Source organism: Mastigoproctus giganteus, chromosome 7 (genome assembly GCF_048544385.1).
Source record: "Mastigoproctus giganteus isolate SK-2022 chromosome 7, ASM4854438v1, whole genome shotgun sequence".
In the NCBI taxonomy this organism is placed as follows: Eukaryota; Metazoa; Arthropoda; class Arachnida; order Uropygi; family Thelyphonidae; genus Mastigoproctus; species Mastigoproctus giganteus.
This window is the reverse complement of record NC_143581.1, coordinates 60931448-60953617: the sequence shown is the minus strand read 5'-3', so window position 1 is coordinate 60953617 and position 22170 is coordinate 60931448. Positions and strand designations below refer to the sequence as shown.

The following is a 22170-nucleotide window of genomic DNA, read 5'->3' as shown; positions in this document are numbered from 1 at the left end:
AAAAGAAAGAAAGAAAAATCAATATTTTGCATATTATTCATAACAGCAATCATAACTGCCTTTGAGAATCCATGCAATAAAAGGGTAAAATCACTCTCATTATAAGATTCTTGTCCTCTAATCTGCTTTTACAGCCAGCAAGATTTAAACTGCTTAGATAATGCAATGATCTTACTTCAAACAGCAGAACAAACTTACCTTTGCAATGAGTTGCTCTGATATTGTGCTATTTTAAGGTAGATGCTCCTGCCAAAAGGTTTAATTAGCCAAATTTTTCCAAAAGATGAGGTTGCTATGACAGCCTGTTACAGGACTAACTTGTCCCTCATCAGATAACAGACAGTCCTAATGACAACATGTAGACCAAAGCAATTGTAAAAAGGTGTGGTACCATGCAATATTTGAAATCAGAGTTTTCAAAGTTGTAATACAGCTAAAGCTGTTTTGTTTGAATATGCATATATATATTTTTTAAACAAATGGCCAAATAAAAGGCAAAATAGTAAATCACAGAAAAGTAAGAGATGAAAGAACACAAAGCAGGCAAAAGTGCATGAAACAGCAAAGACCAAAACTAGGCAAAAGTGCATGAAACAGCAAAGACCAAAATATTTAGGGTGTGATCATGCATTAACTAGAACACAGAAACTGAACTGGAATAGAAAAGGCAGTTTTGCAGAAGTGGTAAAATCAAACATAATACAAGGTGTGGCTATTAAATAATGAGACTGCGAGCAGCCACTACACACCAAGCGCCTCCTGTGAACAAAGGCACAGCATTTGATCTTGAACCTTTCCTTAGTTGTCTGCCAAGTCATGTTCAACATGCTCATTCGCTTTGCAGTGAGATAGATTTTATTTCCTTGTGTTTTTGCAGTTTTCCAGAAAAAGACAGACAAAAGAAATGAACAATAAATCAACCTCAATTTTTAATGAGACTAAAGAAAATGCCAACTGAAAGTTTTAATTTTGTCAATTTTATGGGAAGATACTGTCAATAGCTCATGTGTTTAAATAGCATAAAAGAGTTTTAGAAGAAAGAGAGAATACGAAAGACAACGAAATACCAGACCGTCCAGTATTCACAAAAACTGTTGAAAATGTGAACCAGTTAAGGACTCTGATTAGAAGTGATCATCATTTAAGGATTAGAATGATTACACTGGAACTCAATATGGATAAATAAACAGTTAGACAAATTTTAACTGAAAATTTAAGTCAAGAGAAAAGATGGTGCAAAAAAGTTTGAATAAAGATCAAAGAACGAGAAGACCAAGTTTGTGCAGATGTTTTGAAAAAAAAAATCGAAGAATATTGAGACTGAGTACTGTAATTACTTGCAATGAAAGTTGGCTGTTCAAGTATGTGCACAAAAACTAAAAAAACAGGCAATAACAATGGAAGACAAAACAATCCCCCAGACCAAAAAAACCAAGAATGTCAACATCAAAAACAGAAACCATGCTTCTTGTTTTCTTCAATATTAAAGGAATTATTATGGCTGAATACATCCCATCAAATCAGACTCTCAAATTGTTTGTTTGTTATTTGGCTTTTAGGAGCATTAGCAACTAAGGCCATATTGCTCAGGGGATATGCAGTGGTCATTCCCTGACCTTTCCGCATCCTCCGTATTTGGTAGTCACGAGCTTGAACCCCGGTCTAATCAAGAAGCGCTTGCTATGCACTGCTGCTCCTGCCTACCTAGGCTACAGAGGTGCTGACTCTCAATTAAACATACTACATTGAAGTTCTGACAAGGTTGCAAGAAAAAATTTAAAGGAAAAGATCTGAATTATGGTATTTGCCATATAGCACAAGGAAGACACAGGCTTTTGCTGCACTGTCAAAAAAAAAAAAAAAAAAACAACCAAGTAGATAAAATCTAAACGATGCCGTTACACTACGTATGTAGTTAAACTTATGGGTAAACTATGGTGTATTTACACTGATATTATATAGTCTAAAGAATTCTAGAACTAGAAGTCATAAATTCAAATTACAGGCTGTAGGAAGTTTTTCTTTAGCCAGAGAGTCATTGATTGCTGGAACAAGTTGTCCTCACAGATAGTTGAGGCTGACAACGGTTAACTAGATACTTACCTGTGTGAGGAAGGAAGCACATAATTTGTATTTGTATTTTCTTGGTATTGCACTACTTCAAACAGGTGACGCTTCTCTACCAGAGAAGCGTCACCCGTTTGAAGTAGTGTAATACCTGGCATCTCATTGTGAAGGTAGCACAGTATGAGATAAAAATATAAATGATGCCGTTACACTACGTATGTAGTTAAACTTATGGGTAAACTATGGTGTATTTACACCGATATTATTTAGTTAATTTCAACCCATAACGTATTATGCCTTGACTCATCCAGCACTGATCCATCCATGATTCATCCATCATTTTATCGTCCAGCACCACAAGGAGGGCTGGGCAGTAAGGAGTATGAACCACCGGCGAGGTAAATCCTGTGGTTGCCAAGGCTACAGACAGGGAAAGTCCAGTAAAAAAAAGGGAAAGTCAGAAGGTAGTAGTGGGGAGATAGTAAGTGGGAGGGAGTTAGTGGTAAAGAGGAGTGAGGGGCAGTAGTGAAGGCACCCACCTGGTTGAAACGGGACAGAAGAGGCACCCCAGGTCAGGATGCCCATCCTGCTTTGAGGGTGGGAGCTGAGAGTTGGCAGTGGGATGACCCACCAGGAGAAGGGGGGAGGATGGGGGGTAGAGAGAGAGAAAGCTAACCCAGGTGGTAGGAGCGAAGGATCATAGGGAAAGGGATCCCTGCGTGGTGCTCTGTCCCATACTGGCCAGGACTTATCTCTACTGACCCGTGTCAGCATCCCGCACCATGCGGGTTAGCGTTGACTGTGTAATTTTGAGGTGTATCGAAGAAGACCGGGGTTTCATCAGCATTTCCAATTTGACTAAACTCATAGTTTCTGTTTTTCCTTAATTTCATCACCTGTCGTTGAAAGTTAATCAGCTTCTGTTAAAAGTCTGCAGGAATATTTTGACAGATAGATGTTTGGTGCCTTAACGATAATCTGCTACGATGCAACAGTCTGTCGCACCAGCCGCAACTGCCTTTAAAAATTATTTTCTCTATTCCGAGGGACTTGGCAATTTCTCTGGCTTTCAATTGCTTGGCTTGTCGAGTGATGAGTAATCCTTTTGCGAGTGTCTCCATTACAAAATGTATCATAGCTTCATCGACTTGTGGAAATCTTCCTTTCTTAGGTGCTGTAAACTGGTTGTTACTTTGCACGAAAATATGGAATTCTGATCATTTCTCCAACGATGAACATTTACTTCACTAATGTCAAAATATAGACCCACAGCTCTATTTCCATGTTCTTTTGCATATATGATATCAAAATTATTTTTTGCATTCAGTTCCTTTGTGACCACATCATAGTATCCAATCAAATTGGTCAGACAAGACCTCCCTTTAACAAACCGATTGGTTCTTTCCTCTGATTTTATGTCTGGTGATTCAGAAGGTGCAGGTAAGTCCTCTGCATCTGGTTCTGTTTCCTCTGTGAGAGGCAATTCTTCCTTATCAAGCTTTCCTGGTCTCAATCTGAAGCTGTTTCTGGGTGTATCCAATTCAGAGTGCTTTTAACCTACTGTTATACAGGTTTTGATGCCTTTTACCAGGAAAGCAGCACAATTTGTAGATAATTACTTAAATGATCTGTCAATGTAGTCAAATATCCTAGTACTTTTTATGTACTTGTCCAAAATAATGTCCTTTGAGGGGCAATTTAGGTTATTTACTAATGATTGTTGGGGTTCTGGTTCAAGATGGGGGCTGATTGGGAGAGTAAATGTCTACCTTGTCTGATTATGTCTACCTTGACATAATCAGACCTGCAGAACTGTGGTTAATTTCACTGTGGATTGTTTGATTGGGGAGCTAGGTTCATCTCAGTGTGTTGGATCTACTCATTGATTACATGGAATCTCAAAACGGTGATCTTATTGCTTCAAAAATTCAAAATGTTCAGTGTAGAAGGTTAGTTAAAGCCAGAATAGAAATGACAGAATATCTCAAATTTGAAGTGGCTAGTAGGGCAGCTCAATTTGGTCCCTTGAGAAAACTACGTGACCAGTTACATGTTATTTTGGTGTTGTCAGTGTGTTACTAATAGATTAGTAACACACTGTCAGTGTGTTACTAATTACCCAACAAACATTTGGAGAGAGTGGATGGGCAAAATAAGGGTTCCTTTTTCTCTTGGCCAAACCTACATAAGCCTGCTTTCCCGCATCATGCGCCTTTGCTGATGTTACATGTGTCGAAGACATTTTCATTGAAAACCTTTAATCAAGCGGGAATTTTGAGGTATTGTCAGACTCAATACCAGGGTGGGGGAGGTTGAGACAGATCTGCTAATATGTGTTTTACTGCTGAACTCGATTGGTTTTGAAGCTAGCATTACAAAAGGCACATGATGTTGTATAAGCAAGCTTATACAGCATCAGCCCAAAAAAAAAAACCCCTATTTAACTCATCCACTCATTCCAAACACTTGTCAAGTTCTGCCATGAATCTATTTAAGCTATCAACTTCTACAATGACAGATGGAAATTTGTTCCAGCAATCAACCACCCGCTGACCAAATGCAAACTTCCGCACACCTATCCTATAACTGTCTTTCTTCAATTTAAATTTATGCCCTCTCAGAGGATTATTCTGAGCAAGAGGAAGAATCCCATCAGCATTGAGCATGCTCATACCATTCAAGGTAGGTTTTATACACCTCAATCAGATCACCTCACAGGTGCCTAGTCTCCAGACACTGTAATTTGCAAAATTTAAGCCTTTCTTCAAAAGAGCAACCCTTTGTTCCGTTCACTAATCTTGTTGCCCTTCTCTGTACTCGTTCCAACAGCTCTACATGCTTCTTAAAATGAGGCCTCCAGACCTATATACAGTACTCAAGGTGTGGCCTGACCACTGCCTTATACAAGGGGATAATCACCTCCTTATCCCTGCTAGAAAAATTCCTGTATATCATTGACAAGACACCATGAGCTACTCTTGCAGAACATCTGCACTGCTCAGAAAACTTCATATCTGCCTGCACAATTACCCCCAGGTCCTTTTCATTCTCTACCACTGTCAGTGTGGTACCACAGAGTTGATACATTACTCTGGGATTACTGCTTTCCATATGTAGTACTTTACATTTGTCAATGTTAAACTTCATTTGCCACCTCTCAGCCCACCTGCTCAACTTTTCTAGATCCTGTTGCAGCAGCAGTGTACTGTCATTAGTGTCATTAACAACCCTGTCAATCTTCGTATCGTCTGCAAACTTGGACATTAAGCCTGATATACCATCATCAATATCATTTATAAATACAGAAAACAACATTGGACCCAACACTGAACCCTGAGGGACTCCACTAATAACATTAGTCCACGAAGAGCAGTTTCCATTGATTACCACTCTCTGTCTTCTCCCACTCACCATCCCTTTATCCATAGCAGCAATCTGCCTCCAATGCCACACTGCTCCAATTTGTGCAGCAGTCTTCCATGTGCAACAGTATCAAAGGCTTTTCAAAAATCCAAATATATGATATCAAAGTTATTCTTTGCATCCAGTTCCTTTGTGACTACATCATAATATCCAATCAAATTGGTCAGACAAGACTTCCTCCTTAACAAACCCATGCTGTGTCCAAGCTATAACTGAAGTCTTGTCTAGATGATCCTGCAATGCTTCTTTAACCAGTGCCTGGTTAAATTTCCCTGGAACAGAAGTTAAACTAACAGGTCTGTAATTACCTGTCTCCCTTTGATCCTCCTTTGTGGATTGGGGTCACATTTGCACATCTCCAGTCCATGGGTACCTCCCATGAGTCCAGAGAAGCTCTCATAATTATGGCTAATGGTCTGCTTACTTCCTTTGCCACCTCCTTTAATATAACTGGATAGATTCCATCCACCCCAGGTTTCTTTCTTATGTTTATCATCAACAATTTGTCCTTCACTTTACTCTCAGTTATTTCAAGATTATCTAGCTTACTGCCAGAGTTCAATACACCTCTGGCATTCCCCTTCCTGAATAACTCCTCATGTGTGAATGTAGATGCAAAATATTCATTTAGTTTGTTAGCTACCTGAGCAGGATCATCAACAGTTGAACCATCAATATCAAGTGGACCAATCTGATTCATCCCCTTCCTTCTAGAGTTTACATAAGTAAAGAACTCTTTGCTGTTTTTCTTTGCATCCTTTGCCAAAGATTTCTTATAATCTGCCTTTGCCTGCCTAACTTCCTTTGTAACTTGGTTACAGACCAGCTTATATCTATCATAGGCTTCTATGTCACATGTTAATTTATATGTATCCCATGCATTTTTCTTCTCTGTCAAATGTCTAATAAGTTCATCTGACATCCATTTAGGCCTAAATCTTGAACAATATTTCTTAGTTGGTATGAAAAGCCTAGTAGCTTCCAAGATTAATTCTTTGAATGCTTTCCATTTTGAATTTGAATTGTTGGATGCTTCATCAAAAAATGCTCTAACACACAATGCACTCTCTCTGTTCACCAGTTTCTGGCCATGAAACAAATCCCTGTTTGTTAACATGCACCCTACTCACCAGACCTAGTCCCTTGTGACTTTTTTTTCTCTTCCTTAAACTGAAAAGTGTACTTAAGGGAGCCTATTTTCAGTCCACTGAAGATAATACCAAAAAAAAAATTGACCAAAGTGAAGGGGTTACATTAGATGACTTCCAGAAATATTTCTATGATTGGAAGAAATGTATGGAACAGTGTGTGTGCAAGCCCAAGACAATTATTTCGAAGGGGATAACTTGTAAAGTATGAATATTTCATTATATTTATTTTATTGCAAGTCTCCTTATTTAATAGCCACACCTCATATAGCAAAAATAACTAAGTAGATTCTGCACATGATACAATGCAATATGCACATTCACACACCGAGTTGGTTTTGCATTAGTAACACCTATCTAATACCTCATGGGCTCAGTAATACAGCCTCTACACACATCTTGCCATGGACTCCACAAAGTGTTTCAGGACATTGTATTGCTCAATGTATCCAGTAATGCCCACACACACTGCCACATGAATGGTCATAACATCAAATGTCCTTTTCCAATAGATCCTAAACATGCTTAATTTGATTGAAATCAAGTGAGTTGGGCAGCCAAGGGAGGACAGAGGATTCATCATGTTCCTGAAACCAATTAGCAACCTACCAGGCCTTGTAGCATGGCACACTGTCTTGATGATAGACATTGGAGTTGTCTGGATACACTGTCATTGTGAAGGGGAATAGTTGGCAATAATAGAAAGGTAAGCATTCCCATCACGCCATTGTCCTTTGATTAACAGTGATCAGAAGACCCAGGGAATGCTACGAAAACAATCTCCTAACCATAACACCATTGCCTCTGCATCCAGGTGCCATGGACTGATAATGCTTGCTCCAAATTCAGATATGCCCATCAGCATGATAGGGTTGGAAACAGACTTCATGAGACTAGGTAACAGATTTCCATATGATAGTCCAGTGTTGGTGTTGACATTTTCTTGAATGGCATAGTTTTTTCTCGCAGTGAGCATGGGTACCTATGACAGCCATCAACTGCCAAAGCTTATATATGCTAATATCTGGCACAGGTCCATGTGGATATTGATCTTGCTATTCCTATCTTGTAGTTAGCTGAGTCACTGTGCTGTGTTACAAGACACATGACATTCACCACAGGCATCAACCACATATCCTCATCCCATGTGTGACATTTGGCTGATTGTCGACTGCTGCTGAGCCAGCTACAGCAGCTCTTGACATCATAAAATGGGGGCAATTAACCATGTTGGCTGTTGTCAAGATACTATCAGCAGCACATCTTGCCTCCATAATCATTCCACTTTTGAAGTTGGAAAGATCTTGATGCTGACCTTCTCACATACTCAAAAACTGATCTTCATCATGTATGCAAACTACAATCTTATATCAGCCATTCCTAACTTTGAGCCTACACCAGCATCCTACACAAGTGGGTGTTGCTAATGCAAAGCCTATTCAGTGTAAAAGTACATATATACAATTATTTTAATTCAGTTTACAAATTCCTTTAAATTATCAGTTCAGTTAACTTTCACACATGACATTGTCTGTTTTATTCTTTCTGTGTTTGTTTAATTTTATTATATCCAACATAATGATCTTTTCCAGTCTATTACAGTCTTCCATATTTTTTATACTAGCATATGATCAAAACATCATTATTTCAGACTTCACTGTTTCACTTTTGCCTTTGCTGTCTCTTGCATTTTTCATCACATCTAAAAATTCACATCTTGTGGTTCCTCCTTTTTTTAAAATTGTAATATGATTTTGTCAAATTATACAGGGTGTCCAAAAAAAAATTTATACACACTTTGATTGTTAATAACTTCTACGTTTATTTTCATAAATTCAATTTTATAATTTTATAATGAAGAAAAAATGTGAGAAAAAAATATGCATTAATGCAAGTGTTCAAACTGTCCTCCATTCTCATCCAGGCATTGTTAACATCATCAAGAAACTGAATTGCATACATCACCTAAGATATCTCTTGATATTGCAGCACATTCTGCTTCAATAGCTTGCCATAATTCAGCAATTGTTGCTGGTTTAGTGGCATAAACTTTATCTTTGAGGTATCCCCATAAATAAAAATCTAATGCCATTAGATCTGGAGAAGGCAGAGGGAACTCAACACTGCCTTTTCGTCCAATCCATCTGTTTGGGAAAGTTTCATCCAGATAAGCCCTAATAAATCATGATGAAAATGGGGAGGTGCCCCAACATGTTAAAAATAAAATTCGTCATCATCCTCAAATAGCTCATGAATGTGTGGAACAATTGATTCCTGAAGCAAGTTGAGGTAAACAGCACCAGTAACAGTTCCATCCAAAAAGAATGGTTCAATCAAATCCAAGAATGATAATTCACACCACACTAATGCCCGGTAAATTCAAATGTTGTTTCTCAGTAACATGTGGATTCTCAGTTGCCCAGTATGATCTTATTGGCAAACAGAACATCCCCTGCAGATTTTCTTAAAAGCCACTTGGAAAATTCAACCCTGCGATCAGGATTATCTTTGTTCAGAGCCAGCACTAATCTTGGAATGTACCTTTTCCATTTTGCACACTTCAAAATGTTATACACACTGGATTTAAGGATTGCCATTTCACGAGCAGCTTGTCGGACAGATTTCCTTGGTGTTTATCAGAAAAGTTCCAGTACCTCTTGTAATCTTGTGGGGCTCGTGGATGTGTGAGGGCTTCCTAATCGTTGCCCGTGTACATTTTGCACAGTGCCATCTGTTTCAAACTTATCACGAATATGCAAAATTGTGAGACGCGTTGGTGGTTCAGTGTAGTATTCACTGTTTTTGGACTTTGTTGATATTTTCCGACTTCCAATACCACTTCAACACAAATTTCCGCTCTTCAAATGCAAGTCTGGTCTTCTCCATTATTACCACCACCTTGCAAGTGAAAAAGAAAAAAACGTTACTGAGTTATGGGCTGATAAAGTGTGTATACATTTTTTTTTGGACACCATGTATTTTAGCAGTTATAAGGTGGCCCTCATTATTTGAAGTTTGAAATAAAATTAATATATACTCTATTCTTTATATGCAATACCCAACTTCCATCTTCACTCCATTATGAAAACTATTTTGTTCTTCTCTATCATCATTTCACATTGTGATAGTTTTGGGCTAGTAAAGGAGACATACTGTCTCACTAGCATTTTGAAATTTTTCACTTTATAAATTCCTTCCAGTTATTTTGTGTGCTTCATTTGTGACAATGTTATGCCTGAAAGAAGCCCTAGTGTCTCAATGGCATTTTTGAGTTTTTCCTCTTTCTTCCAATCATTCCATTTACTTTATATATTGGCAGAATTTATTTTATTTCCTTGAAATCTGATATGATTGGATCAAACTTTAAATCAACATAAAGCAACACAAACTTTTTCGAAATTCATTTTCCAATTCGTCAGCAAATGTAAGAACATCATGTGTATTTTACTCCCAACCCCAATAAACGGCATTTATAGAATAACTAAATGATGACTTGGATGTTTGTAAATGGGTAATAGATAATTTTAAACTGTGACAATGTTTATATCATACTTTGTTTTTTTTTCATGCAGTAACATGAAATTTTATTTTAGCTATATATTTAGCTAAATATTTGGTATAAAGAATAGCTATATATAGTTATTCTTTACTGGTATAAAGAATAGATATATATATATCTATTCTCTATACCATATATCTATAGCTACATATGTATGGTATAAAGCTCTACATATAGCTATTCTTTATACTGAAAAACCATCGGAATGATCACAAAAAATTAACACAAAATGTTGAAAGATTGCATTCTAATAAATGTCTGACAAATATACTGCAATTTTTAAATTAAATAATATCTGATAAATAATCCATGCCTCAACTTCGAATTTACCTTATTATCCATTGTCTCCAAATCAAAGGAGTCAACATATTCTTGTAAGAAAGAAAATGGCTTATCAAGACGCAAATCATCAAGAAGGTTGTCGGGATGTGATTCAATCACTAAAATGAAAGAAGCTTATTAAAATCGAGAAATCTTTTAAAATAAAATGGAGGTCACATCTTTAAAGATATGTGATAAAGTATTTTCAAATACTTTAAAACTACCAATTATTCTAGGTGGTTGATAAATAAATTTTCCTGGATAATCAAAACTCTAAATAACTACATATATATATATATATATATATATATATATATATATATATATATATATATATATATATATATATATATATATATATATATTCATATTTATAAACGTATAAAATAAACATTTAATATGTACTATTATTTTTTAAAATAGGAAAGCAATGAAATTTCCTTTTCCATTGGTTAGCTTTCCTGAAAATGATACTACATAAAATTCAAGGAATTATTTTATTAGTATGAGCAAGGTCTCCTTGTTTTTCTATGTTAAATAATGCTAAATATTATGATAGCATTATGTAACAAAGTTTAAAAACGGTTCTATTTATCTACATTTCTTGGTTTCTTCATGAATTTGGATATGATGATTACAAATATGCCCTTAATTTTTGCAGGACATCAACAATTCACCAAGAAATTAAATATACAACAATACTATATCAGATTTATTAACAATATTTAACTTCCATACAGAAACAAGTATTAGCTTTTGCTACAGGTAAAGAACAAGCTAAAATAATCACAAATTAAAAAATAGAAACCCTCCTCTGGTTAAAAGAAATTTCCTTAAAAATTTATAACTAACTGAACAACTTTTGTCGTCAAGGTAAATTGTTTTAAGGGTGGCTCTAAAAGTGAAGTTGGAAATTATCGACCTGTCAGTCTGACATCAGTAGTAGGAAAAATCATGGAGGCAATGATCAAGGGTGGAATTCAGGATCATTTGGATTGAATTGAAATTCTCAAGAATACTCAGCATGGTTTTGTAAAGGGAAAATCATGTTTAACAAATCTGGTTCGCTATTTCGAAAGGGTCACTCACGAGCTGGATTTAGGGAATAATTTCGACATTGTTTATTTAGATTTCAGCAAAGCTTTTGACTCAGTCCCACATGAGTGGTTGCCTTATAAGCTGGAACAGGTTGAAATCACTGGGAAAATCTTTAGATGGATAGAAGGATGGCTTCAGGGAAGGAGGCAGAGGGTTGTGATAAATGGCTATTCCTCAGATTGGGTTGATGTAAGAAGTGAGGTTCCCCAAGGATCAGTATTAGGACAACTGTTGTTTTTAATTTTCATAAACGACATCGATGAAGGGATAGAGGGCATGATGTCTAAATTTGCAGATGATGTTAAAATTGGTAGAGTAGTTAATGATCACTGTCAAGCTAAGCTTCTTCAGAGAGACCTAGATAGACTTCAGGAATGGTCAGAAAAATGGCAGCTATGCTTTAATCCAACAAAGTGTAAGGTATTACACCTGGGAAACAGTGATCCCAAAATAACTTAATCACTTGGTGGAGTTCAACTAAACCCAGTACTGGAGGAAAGGGACTTAGGTGTTACGATACAGTCAGACATGAAATTCTCTGAGCATTGTAAACAGGTTGCAAGGAAGGCCCATGGTGTCCTATCGATGATCTATCGAACTTTTGCAAGTAGAGATAGGGACGTGATAATCCCATTATAAGGCTTATGTTAGGTTTGGTTTTTTTTTAGGAGCATTAGCAACTAAGGCCATATTGCTCTGCGATGGTCATTCCCTGACCTTTCCGCATCCTCCGTATTTGGTGGTGACGGGCTCGAACACCGGTCTAATCAAGAAGCATGTGCTATGCACTGCTGCTCCTTCCCACCTGGCTACGGAGGCGCCCGCTTATGTTAGACCACACTTGGAATACTGTGTTCAAGTATGTAGACCGCACCTAAAGAAAGACATAGAGCTTCTTGAAAGGGTGCAAAGACGGGTAACTCGCCTGGTGAGATCGGCAAAAGGTCATCCTTATGAAGAAAGACTTCGAATATGTGGGTTGCAGAGTTTGGAAACTAGACACCTTAGAGGAGATTTGATTGAGGTGTTTAAGGCTCTGAGAGGCATCAGTAAAATGAATGAGGACGAAATTTTCAAAGATTATAAATGATGCTAGAACTAGGGGACATAAATTCAAGTTACGGGGGAAATGTTTAGATTGGACTGCAGGAAGTTTTATTTTAGCACGAGTTATAAATTACTGGAATAAGTTGCCTTCATGGGTGGTAGAGGCCGACAGTTTGGGGAAATTCAAAGGTCATCTGGATAGTACTTTCGGGTAAGGGAAGTGCATAGAATGATAGGTTTAATTTCCTTTTTTTTTTATTAATTATTATTATTTATTTATTTTTTGTTTTTATCATTGTTTTGTTCGGATTTTTTTTTTTTTTTTTTTGGCTGGTGCAGCATAAGCCATAGGCTTTCTTGCAACATGCGGCCATTACTAATACTAATCGTCCTGAACCAAGAACCAGATATGCTTCTAATCACAGTTTCATCCCATTTTCTTTGGAATCTCTTCTCTACTGACAGTATGTCCGGGTGGAATCAATCCCTAAGCTTTTCACTAACATAGCCCAGATTTGGTCTGAAAAAAATTCAGGTGAGTGTGCAAAAAATGAGGCATGATAGTAGGATGGAGCAGAATCCCGTCTTTCCACATTTTCAATCAATTAGTTCTTTGTAATTTTCACTCAATGTCCAAGAAAGACATTTACTAGAAAGCAAAATGACTTCCAGGCATCTTTCACAGTATCAGCCATTTTTTCTTCCAGTTTTTGTGAAGCTAACATCGGCTTGAATTATGGGCCAAAAAGTATGCCACCTTTCACTTTTGCATCAGACAATTTGAGAAATATAGATGGTAAGCACTTGAAGGTGTGACCAAGAGTCACACCTTCAAGCATCACTGGATCACACCTTGAAGGTGTGATCCAGTGACCATATCAGCTCAAACAAAAAATTGTTTGAGTAGATATGGAATGGAGGGAAGCAAGACTGTTTCTTGGAACTAAGGGATTGTTCAAGTACTGCATAAGCTTTGTGGGATCTCTCCATATTCAGTACGCTGTGAGCACCAGACTGAATCTCAATTCTGGCAGACCATTCTCTTCTCATGATTACCGCCGTGCTGTCCCAGAGACAGAGAAAGCAAGAAAACTTAGTGAAACCACATTGAAAACTGAGAACCCTCAACATATTGAAGTCCCACAGACATTCCATTCATAATGAGCTTACCTGATCTCTAACACATGCTTCGCATTATTTATTCTTCTTTAATATGAACAAAGTGCAAAACAGGAATCAATGGATATGTATTCTCGTTGTGAAATAAAACAGCTTTAAAAATTTTACTCTGTATATGAAAAGGCACTACTCTTCTGGATTGTGCTAACACAAATTTCTTTATGAATAAATTGGTTTTTTCACAAGGCCCTCACTAATCATCCAATTCTTGTTGTTTAGGAAAATGCAGTGCTTTACTTGAATAAGCTTCTGAGGAGTAAACACAGTTATCGTATTCACCAAATCCATCATCCAATTCTGAAGACTCTTCTCTGGACAGTGGACTGACAATTAGCAGGTCTTCACTGTACTACATCAACAGATGATGATACATTAAGATACACTATGCTTTTTTTGATTTTTGAAAGAGGCGAAGGGGCTTAGACGGGAACAGGTATCCTGTGTGTTATCAGACACTCGGCCTAAAACACTCATGGATCCAATATCTCTCTATTACAGAAGATTTAGGAGAAGTCCGGTTGGCCTGCCTCCCTAAAATCCACTCATGCACACCTTCTCGATGATAAGCCCTGTTACGTCACTTAGGTGGCAACAAACGTGTAGAGTGATTCTCTTCAAGATGCCTGGTCAGCGTGAAGAGAAAAAGACCAAACCCTCCAGCACATGACAGCACGACAAAACAAATGGCCCTCAGTACCCAGCAGCTTTCACTCTCCCTCTTATGGCAGTGAGAGGATCAGAGTGGAAGCAGAGGGTGCTAAGAATCTCTGGGTACGACCAGGCTGCCATTCACGGAAACTGAACTTGGCCTGTTGTAACGTAAGATCACTCATCGGTGAAGACAGGATATTAGAGCTGGAAAAGGAATTAGAAAATGTGAATTCGAATATCATCGGTTTGGCTGAAACAAGAAGAAGAAATGAATCACTTATAAGTTTATCAAGTGGGAATCTGCTGTACACCAATGGAAACAATGAAAGGAGTGAAGGTGGAGTTGGGTTTCTGGTCCATAACGATTTTAAAAACAACATTTTGGAATTCAAAAGGTACATCACCAAGGGTGTCAAGACTAATACTCAAGATTTCTAAGAGGTACAAGCTAACAATTATAATGATTTATGCACCAACATCAAGCCATGATGATGAAGAGGTTGAAGAAATGTACACACTGAAATTGAGTCTTCTAGATGAGCAGAAAACCCACTACACTATTATTATGGGGGACTTCAATGCTAAGGTTGGAAAAAGACAAAACAGTGCAGAAAGGGGAACTATAGGAAATTTTGTAATTGGAGAAAGAAATGAAAGAAGTGAAAGACTTGTGGAATTTGCAGAATCTCAAGGACTGTCAGTAATGAACACTTTTTTCAAGAAAAGGGTGAACATAAAGTGGACATGGAAGAGTCCAAATGGATTAACTACTAATGAAATCGACTTCATTCTCACTCACAGAAGATACATTGTGAATGATGTTACCATCCTGAATAAGGTAAATGATGGAAGTGATCACAGAATGGTAAGATGTACACTGATATAGATGTAGGAAAGGAAAGGAAAAAACTGACTCGAGTAAATAATACAAAGGTCTTTGAGATAACAGAAGAGGATAAAAAGCAGTATGTACTGGAACTTAAGAACAAGTTTGAGCTTCTGCAGACTGCTCAGGACCAAGATATCGACGAGGAATATTACAACTTTCTGAAAGTGATAAAGCCCAAGAAACCTATAGGGAAAAAGAAATCCAAAGAAGAAAAAATTAGTCAAGAAACACTTGTCATGATGAACCGAAGACGACAAATGAAAAGCAAGAAAAACACTGACAGAGAGTAAATTGAGTATACTGAATTATGCAAAGCCATTAGAAAGAGACTCAGAGAGGACATAAGAAGATTTAACACAAGAAAAGTAGAACGAGCATTAAGGGAAAACAAAGGATTTAAATCAGCAGCCATGAGCAGTAATACAGAAAGACAAATGATACTGAAACTGAAGAATAGCGATGGTGTACTTATAAACAGCAGAGAAGACAATTCAAATAGCAGAAGACTACTATAGAGAATTATACAAGGAGCAGGGGAATGATGCCAGCAGTGGGGACGATGGATTGCAAAGTAGCAACACAAACGCGACATACCCGATATTCTTCCTGATGAGGTAGAACATGCATTGAAGAAAATAAAGAATCAGAAAGCCCCGGGGGAAGATGAAGTTACTGTAGAGTTGTTAAAATTGGGAGGAAGAGACATAACACAAAAACTGGCAAGGCTCTTCATAAAGTGCATTAGAAAAGGTGTGACGCCTAAGCAGTGGAATAATGCGAATAATGCAATCATAGTTTTGCTGCATAAGAAAGGGGATAAATCAGAAATTGGAAATTATAGACTAATTAGCTTGTTATCCCACATCTACAAGTTGTTCACAGGGTCATTACTAACAGATTAGAAAGAATACTTGATGAGAATCAACCGAAAGAGCAAGCTGGCTTTAGGACAAGATTCTCAACTATGGATCACCTTCACGTAATATCACAGCTAATGGAGAAAGCAAATGAATATAAAACACCATTATGCCTGGCATTTGTGGATTATGAAAAGGCATTTGACTCCATACAGCATTATTATTATTTGGTTTTTTTTAGGAGCATTAGCAACTAAGGCCATATTGCTCCGGGATATGCGGTGGTCATTCCCTGACCTTTCCGCATCCTCCGTATTTGATGGTGACGGGTTCGAACCCCAGTCTAATCAAGAAGCGTGTGCTACGCACTGCTGCTCCTTCCCACCTGGCTACGGAGTCGCCTGTCCATATAGCATAAGGCAATGTTTCGGGCACTAGAAAGACAAGGCATAGATACCCCCATATATTATGATTTTGAAGAAAATATATGAGAATGCTACCTCCTTTATGAGACTAGACAAAGACAGCAGGAAATTTAAAATTGAGAAAGGAGTTCGACAAGGAGACACGATATCTCCGAAGCTGTTTGCTGCTGCCCTTGAGGAAGCTTTCAGGAGATTAGACTGGTCGCAGAAAGGAGTCAATGTGAACGGAGAGTACCTAAACCATTTACGATTTGCAGATGACATTGTGGTCATAAGCCACAATCCCAAAGAATTAGAGGAAAATCTTAATCAGTTATGCATAGTTAGTAAGGATTTTGGACGAAAGATGAATATGGCTAAAACAAAAGTAATGATGAACAAGTATGCCACAGAAAGGGAAATAATGATTGAAGAAGCAGTAATTGAAAAGGTGGAATCATATACTTATCTGGGACAAGTTATTAGCTGTAATAATGATAAATGGCTGGAAGTCAAGAGAAGAATAAATTTTGGATGGATAGCATTCAGGAAATATAGCCACATACTGAAGAGCAAAATCCCAGTTTGTCTGAAACATAAAATAATGAACCAATGTATACTCCCCACCATGACTTATGGAAGTGAAACTTGGGCATTCACCAAAAGAATGGAAGAGAAGCTGAGAACTACACAGCGAAAAATGGAACGAATTATATTGGGAATCAGACTGTTAGATAAGAAGAGAAACACATGGATTAGGCAGCAAACTCAAGTAAAGGACATTCTTATCAAAACTAAAGAACTAAAATGGTCTTGGGCAGGACACACAGCTCGGAGACATGGTTACAGATGGACTAAGAAAATAACAGAATGGTACCCAAGAGGAGCTAGAAGAAAACCTGGAAGACACAACAGAGATAGACAGATGAAATTCATGAGTTTGTGGGTAGTAAATGGATGGCCAATGCTCAAAACAGAAGGAACTGGAAAGTTTCTGGAGAGGCCTTCATCCTGCAGTGGATTGAAAATGGCTGATGATGATTCTTTTTTGATTAGTAGGTAGATCTTTTAAATCTTGATATATCCACTGTACAAAAGTAAAAATCATTATGAAGCTTTGCGGGATCTCTCCATATTCAAGATATAGCAAAAGGCATACTGTTCTGACTACCACGAAACTATCCCTCTAATTTTGACGGATGGTTTTCTGCAACTACTGTAGGAGAAATGAGGTTCACACAACATGCCTTGATCACATATAGGCATTCCAAAATAAGGCTTCATATGCACTGAAAATTTGTATAACCAAAAATGTTAGGCTTTACCTGCTTTGAATTCATATAACATCCACAGTACAAGTGTAGAGGTAACTTCAAGCCACAGCAAATTGCAAAAAAATCCCTTATTATAAAAATAATACAGGCTCGTATATACGTTAGGAATGCTAGGAAAGCTTGTGGTCTTTTTTCAGTAATATACAAGAATTTTTCCAGAAAGGACAATGAGATAATTATCACATTGTATAAGGCAATGGTTTGGCCACATCTTGAGTACCGCATACAGATCTGGAAGCCTCATTTCAGGAAAGATGTGGATCTGAGGGATTGCAGAGAAGGGGAGCAAGAACAGTGAGGGGAAAAGGATGCAGTTCTGCAAACTGCAGTGTCTGGAGAGTGGGCACCTGCAAGAAGATCTGATTAAGATTTGAATGGAGTTAAATGCTGATGGCAACCTTTCTCTTGCTCAAAAAACACACGAGGGAGCATAAATTTAAACTGAGCAAAGATGTGTGGAGATTTGCTTTTGGCTAGCAGGTGGTTGATTGTTGGAACAAACTTCCAGTGGTGTTGCAGAAATGAGCAGTTTTTTATGAGATGCTATGTCAAGTTTATGGGAAAGATGCTATGTCAAGAGCTCACATGTTTGAATGGCATAAAAGATTTTTAGAAGGAAGAGAAAATCTAGCAAATGGTGAATGACCAGGCTATCCGGTATCCATGAAAACTGATGAAAATGTGGATCAGGTAAGGGCACTAATTAAAGGTGACTGTCATTTAAGCATTAGAATGGTTGCATCAAAACTCAATATGGACAAAGAAAGAGACAAATTTTAACTGAAAATTCATGCATGAGAAAAGTGTGCCATGATGGTTCCAAACATTTTGAATGAAGATCAAAGAATGAGAAGACTCAGTTTGTGAAAAAACTGAAAAAAAAAAAAAAAAAGACTTTCTGAGTACAGTAAACCCCCGCTATTCGCGGTATCTGTATTCGCGGTTTCGCGTATTCGCAATCGCTGATTTAATATAAAATGAAACCTAAAAAAATGTGAATTTTAAAGCGCCGTGAATATTATCCGCCATAAAAAAAACATGGGCGTGGCTAAAATTATCTTTCCCGGTCAAAATCGCACTCAGTGGGTGGGGGGAAAGGGGTGACAAAATCGCACTCAGTGGGTGGGGGAAAGGGGTGACAAAATCGCGTTCAGTGGGTGGGGGGAAAGGGGTGACAAAATCGCGAGCGTGGATGTTTTTCGCTAATCCTTGTTCAGTATGTGTTATGCGCTTGTCATGGAAGATTTCGTCGTTTGCTTTTAATTTATATGCTTATAAATTGAATAAATTTATCAATTTATAAATTAATATGCTTACAAAAGTGATAAATCTACCGTTTTGCAGTGTAAAACAGACTTTTTTGAGGGTGTTAACGGACGAAAGTGACTTTATTGTGGACAAGTTCTTTCTAACCCCTACAAAAATATGGCTACGAATAACGAGAAATGTGAAAATATCAAAGGTGATGATATTAGCGAATAAAATTGAGTTATTAGACAAAATTTCTAATGGTGAAAGTGTCTCCTCAGTGGCAAAACGTTATAAAATCAATGAGTCAACGGTTCGATCAATCAAAAAATCGGAAGAAAAAATCCGCCGTAGTGTCCGTGAAAACCCGCTAATTGCTTCAAAAATTTGCTCTGTAACTCGTGATGTTAAATTAGAAAAATTGGAAAACGCTTTAAATCTGTGGATAGAAGACCGAACTCAAAATAAAATTCCGTTAAGTTCACTTATCATTTGTGAAAAGGCAAAACTCCTTTATCAACACTTTAGCGAAACTGGTGATAGCACTAGCGGGATAAGTTTTTTTGCTAGCAAAGGCGCTGGTTTGAAAGATTTGTTTGAAATTTCTAATAAATATTACATTTAATAGTAATTGTTTCTTATTTTCATTTCGATGCCTTATGCTTGCATTTCGCCATGTACTGTCTATGTACATAGTCATATTATGCAGGTACATATAATACATACATACAGACAAAATTTTAGACTAGTTTTTCTTATATATTTCATACTTTGGAACGGAATCCCTTTATTACTATGGGAGCCATAACTCAGTATTCGCGTTTTCGGTATTCGCGACATTTCTCAGGAATGTAACCCCAGCGAACAGCGGGGGTTTACTGTACTGTAATACAGTAAAAGTAAAGTGCAGCCATTATCAACCCACTGCAGGGTGGAAGCCTCCTCAACAATTCATGCTGAGGGAAATGGACCATAATCTGCCACGCTGGTCCAGTGCGGGTTGGCAGATCGACCGTATTCAGCAGGCAGGGGCTTGAACCCCGGTCTACTCAAAGAGCGTGTGCTACTGCACTCCCGCTCCTGCCCACTCGGCTACGGAAACCACTACAGTACTCAGAAACTAAAAAGCAGGCAATGCAATGGAAGACAAAACAAAAAAAAAAAAAAAAAAAAAAAAAACACAAATATAAAAATCAAAAATGGAAACCATGCTTCTTATTTTCTTTGATATTAAAGGAATTATGGCTGAATATGTCCCACCAAATCAGACTCTCAATCAAATATACTACATTTACGTTCTGACAAGGTTGCATGAAAAAATTTAAAGGAAGAGACCTGAATTATGGAAGGATTAATGGATGCTCCAAGACAATGCACCAACACACAATGCACTAGCGCCTCTGTAGCCAGGTGGGAAGGAGCAGCAGTGCATACTACATGCTTCTTGATTAGACCGGGGTTCGAGCCCGTCACCACCAAATACGGAGGATGCGGAAAGGTCAAGGGAATGACCACCGCATATTCCCGAAGCAATATGGCCTTAGTTGTTAATACTCCTCAAAAAAAAAAACAAATAACAACACAATGCACTCTCTGTTCACCAGCCAAAAACATATTTCTCTTTGTGTGAACATGCACCCTACTCATCAAACCTAGTCCCTTTTGACTTTTCTATCTTCCTAACCTGAAAAGTGTACTAAAGGGAACCCATTTTCAGTCCACTGAAAACATTCAGGAAAAAAAAAGAAAAAATGATCAAAGTGGTTAAAAAGGCTTAAAGAAGATGACTTCCAGAAATATTTCTGTGAACAGTGTGTGCAAACGCAGGGCAATTATTTTGAAGGGATTAACTTGTAAAGTATAAAATATTTTAATGCAACAGGCTCGTTATTTAATAGCTACACCTCATATGACTTTTCTCACAACTTGTAATCTCTTCTTTAAATAAACTTGTCAAAAAAGGTCGCCACTCTTCTACCAGTCTAGTTACACATTTAACTAAAGACAGCAACAAGTACATACATGCTTTAAAATATTTTTTAACTTGGGTAGCATGCATCAGTTGAAACTGTCTAAATCTATTTTTCTTTTTTAATAAACTTTTGCAAGAATATTTGCTGATGCCATTGAGGCAGTGTTAGGTGGGTCGGAAAACTGCTAGCTTGGGGGGGGATATACAGACTAAAAGATTAACAGTGGCCGCAGGCAGAGGCAAAAGTGATTCTTGCATTGCTTCTATTAGAATGAGCAGCAGCCATGAAAGCAAGGCAATGGAGATTTCCACGACTGCTGGGAGTCATAGTGGAACAAATAAATACATGGGCTGGGTTAGGGTAACTAAGAGTAGAAACAGGTGCATGTATACTTGCATGTATACCAATGCTAGGATTATAGTTAATAAATTTGATGAGCTTGAAGTGCTAGTCAAGACATCTAACATATATTGTTGGGATATCAGAGATGTGGTGTCACACAGACATAAGCAGTGCAGAATTGGAATTTGGGGAGGACAATATGTACAGAAAGGATATACAGGGCAGGAAGGGAGGGAGGAGGGGTTATGCTGTTAATTAAGAAACAAAAACTAAGGAAGTGCATCCAACTGATGTTGGTGGACAATGCAATGTTGAGTCTGTTTGGTGTGACATAAGCACTGGGAAATGAAAAATGAGAGTAGGTCTGTGTTATTGGCCTAATGAATCTGATGAGTATAAGGAGCAATTGTGCACAGAAATAGAGTGGGCCAGTAAATTAGAGTGTCTTATAATGGGGAATTTTAATTTCACAGATATTGACTGGAATTTGTGGGTTGGTCACTCACACACTAGCAAGGCTTTTGTGGATTTATTGGATGATTGTTTTCTACAGCAACATGTTCGAGAAGCAAGCAGAGGGAGTAATACTCGATCTGATTATCAGTAGTAATTATTCATGCATTAAGAATT

General features: G+C 37.6%; 1 protein-coding gene across 2 annotated transcripts in view; it reads right to left on the bottom strand.

Annotated features, from left to right (window-relative positions):
• The window catches only part of APP-BP1 (Nedd8-activating enzyme E1 regulatory subunit APP-BP1), a 237617-nt gene that overhangs the window by 133267 nt on the left and 82180 nt on the right, over window positions 1–22170 (bottom strand). For both annotated transcript variants that reach the window (XM_090376930.1, XM_090376931.1), the window contains exon 8: window positions 10528–10637. In XM_090376930.1, coding sequence (XP_090233056.1) covers window positions 10528–10637 — 110 coding nt within the window. The remainder of the gene's footprint in view (window positions 1–10527; window positions 10638–22170) is intronic.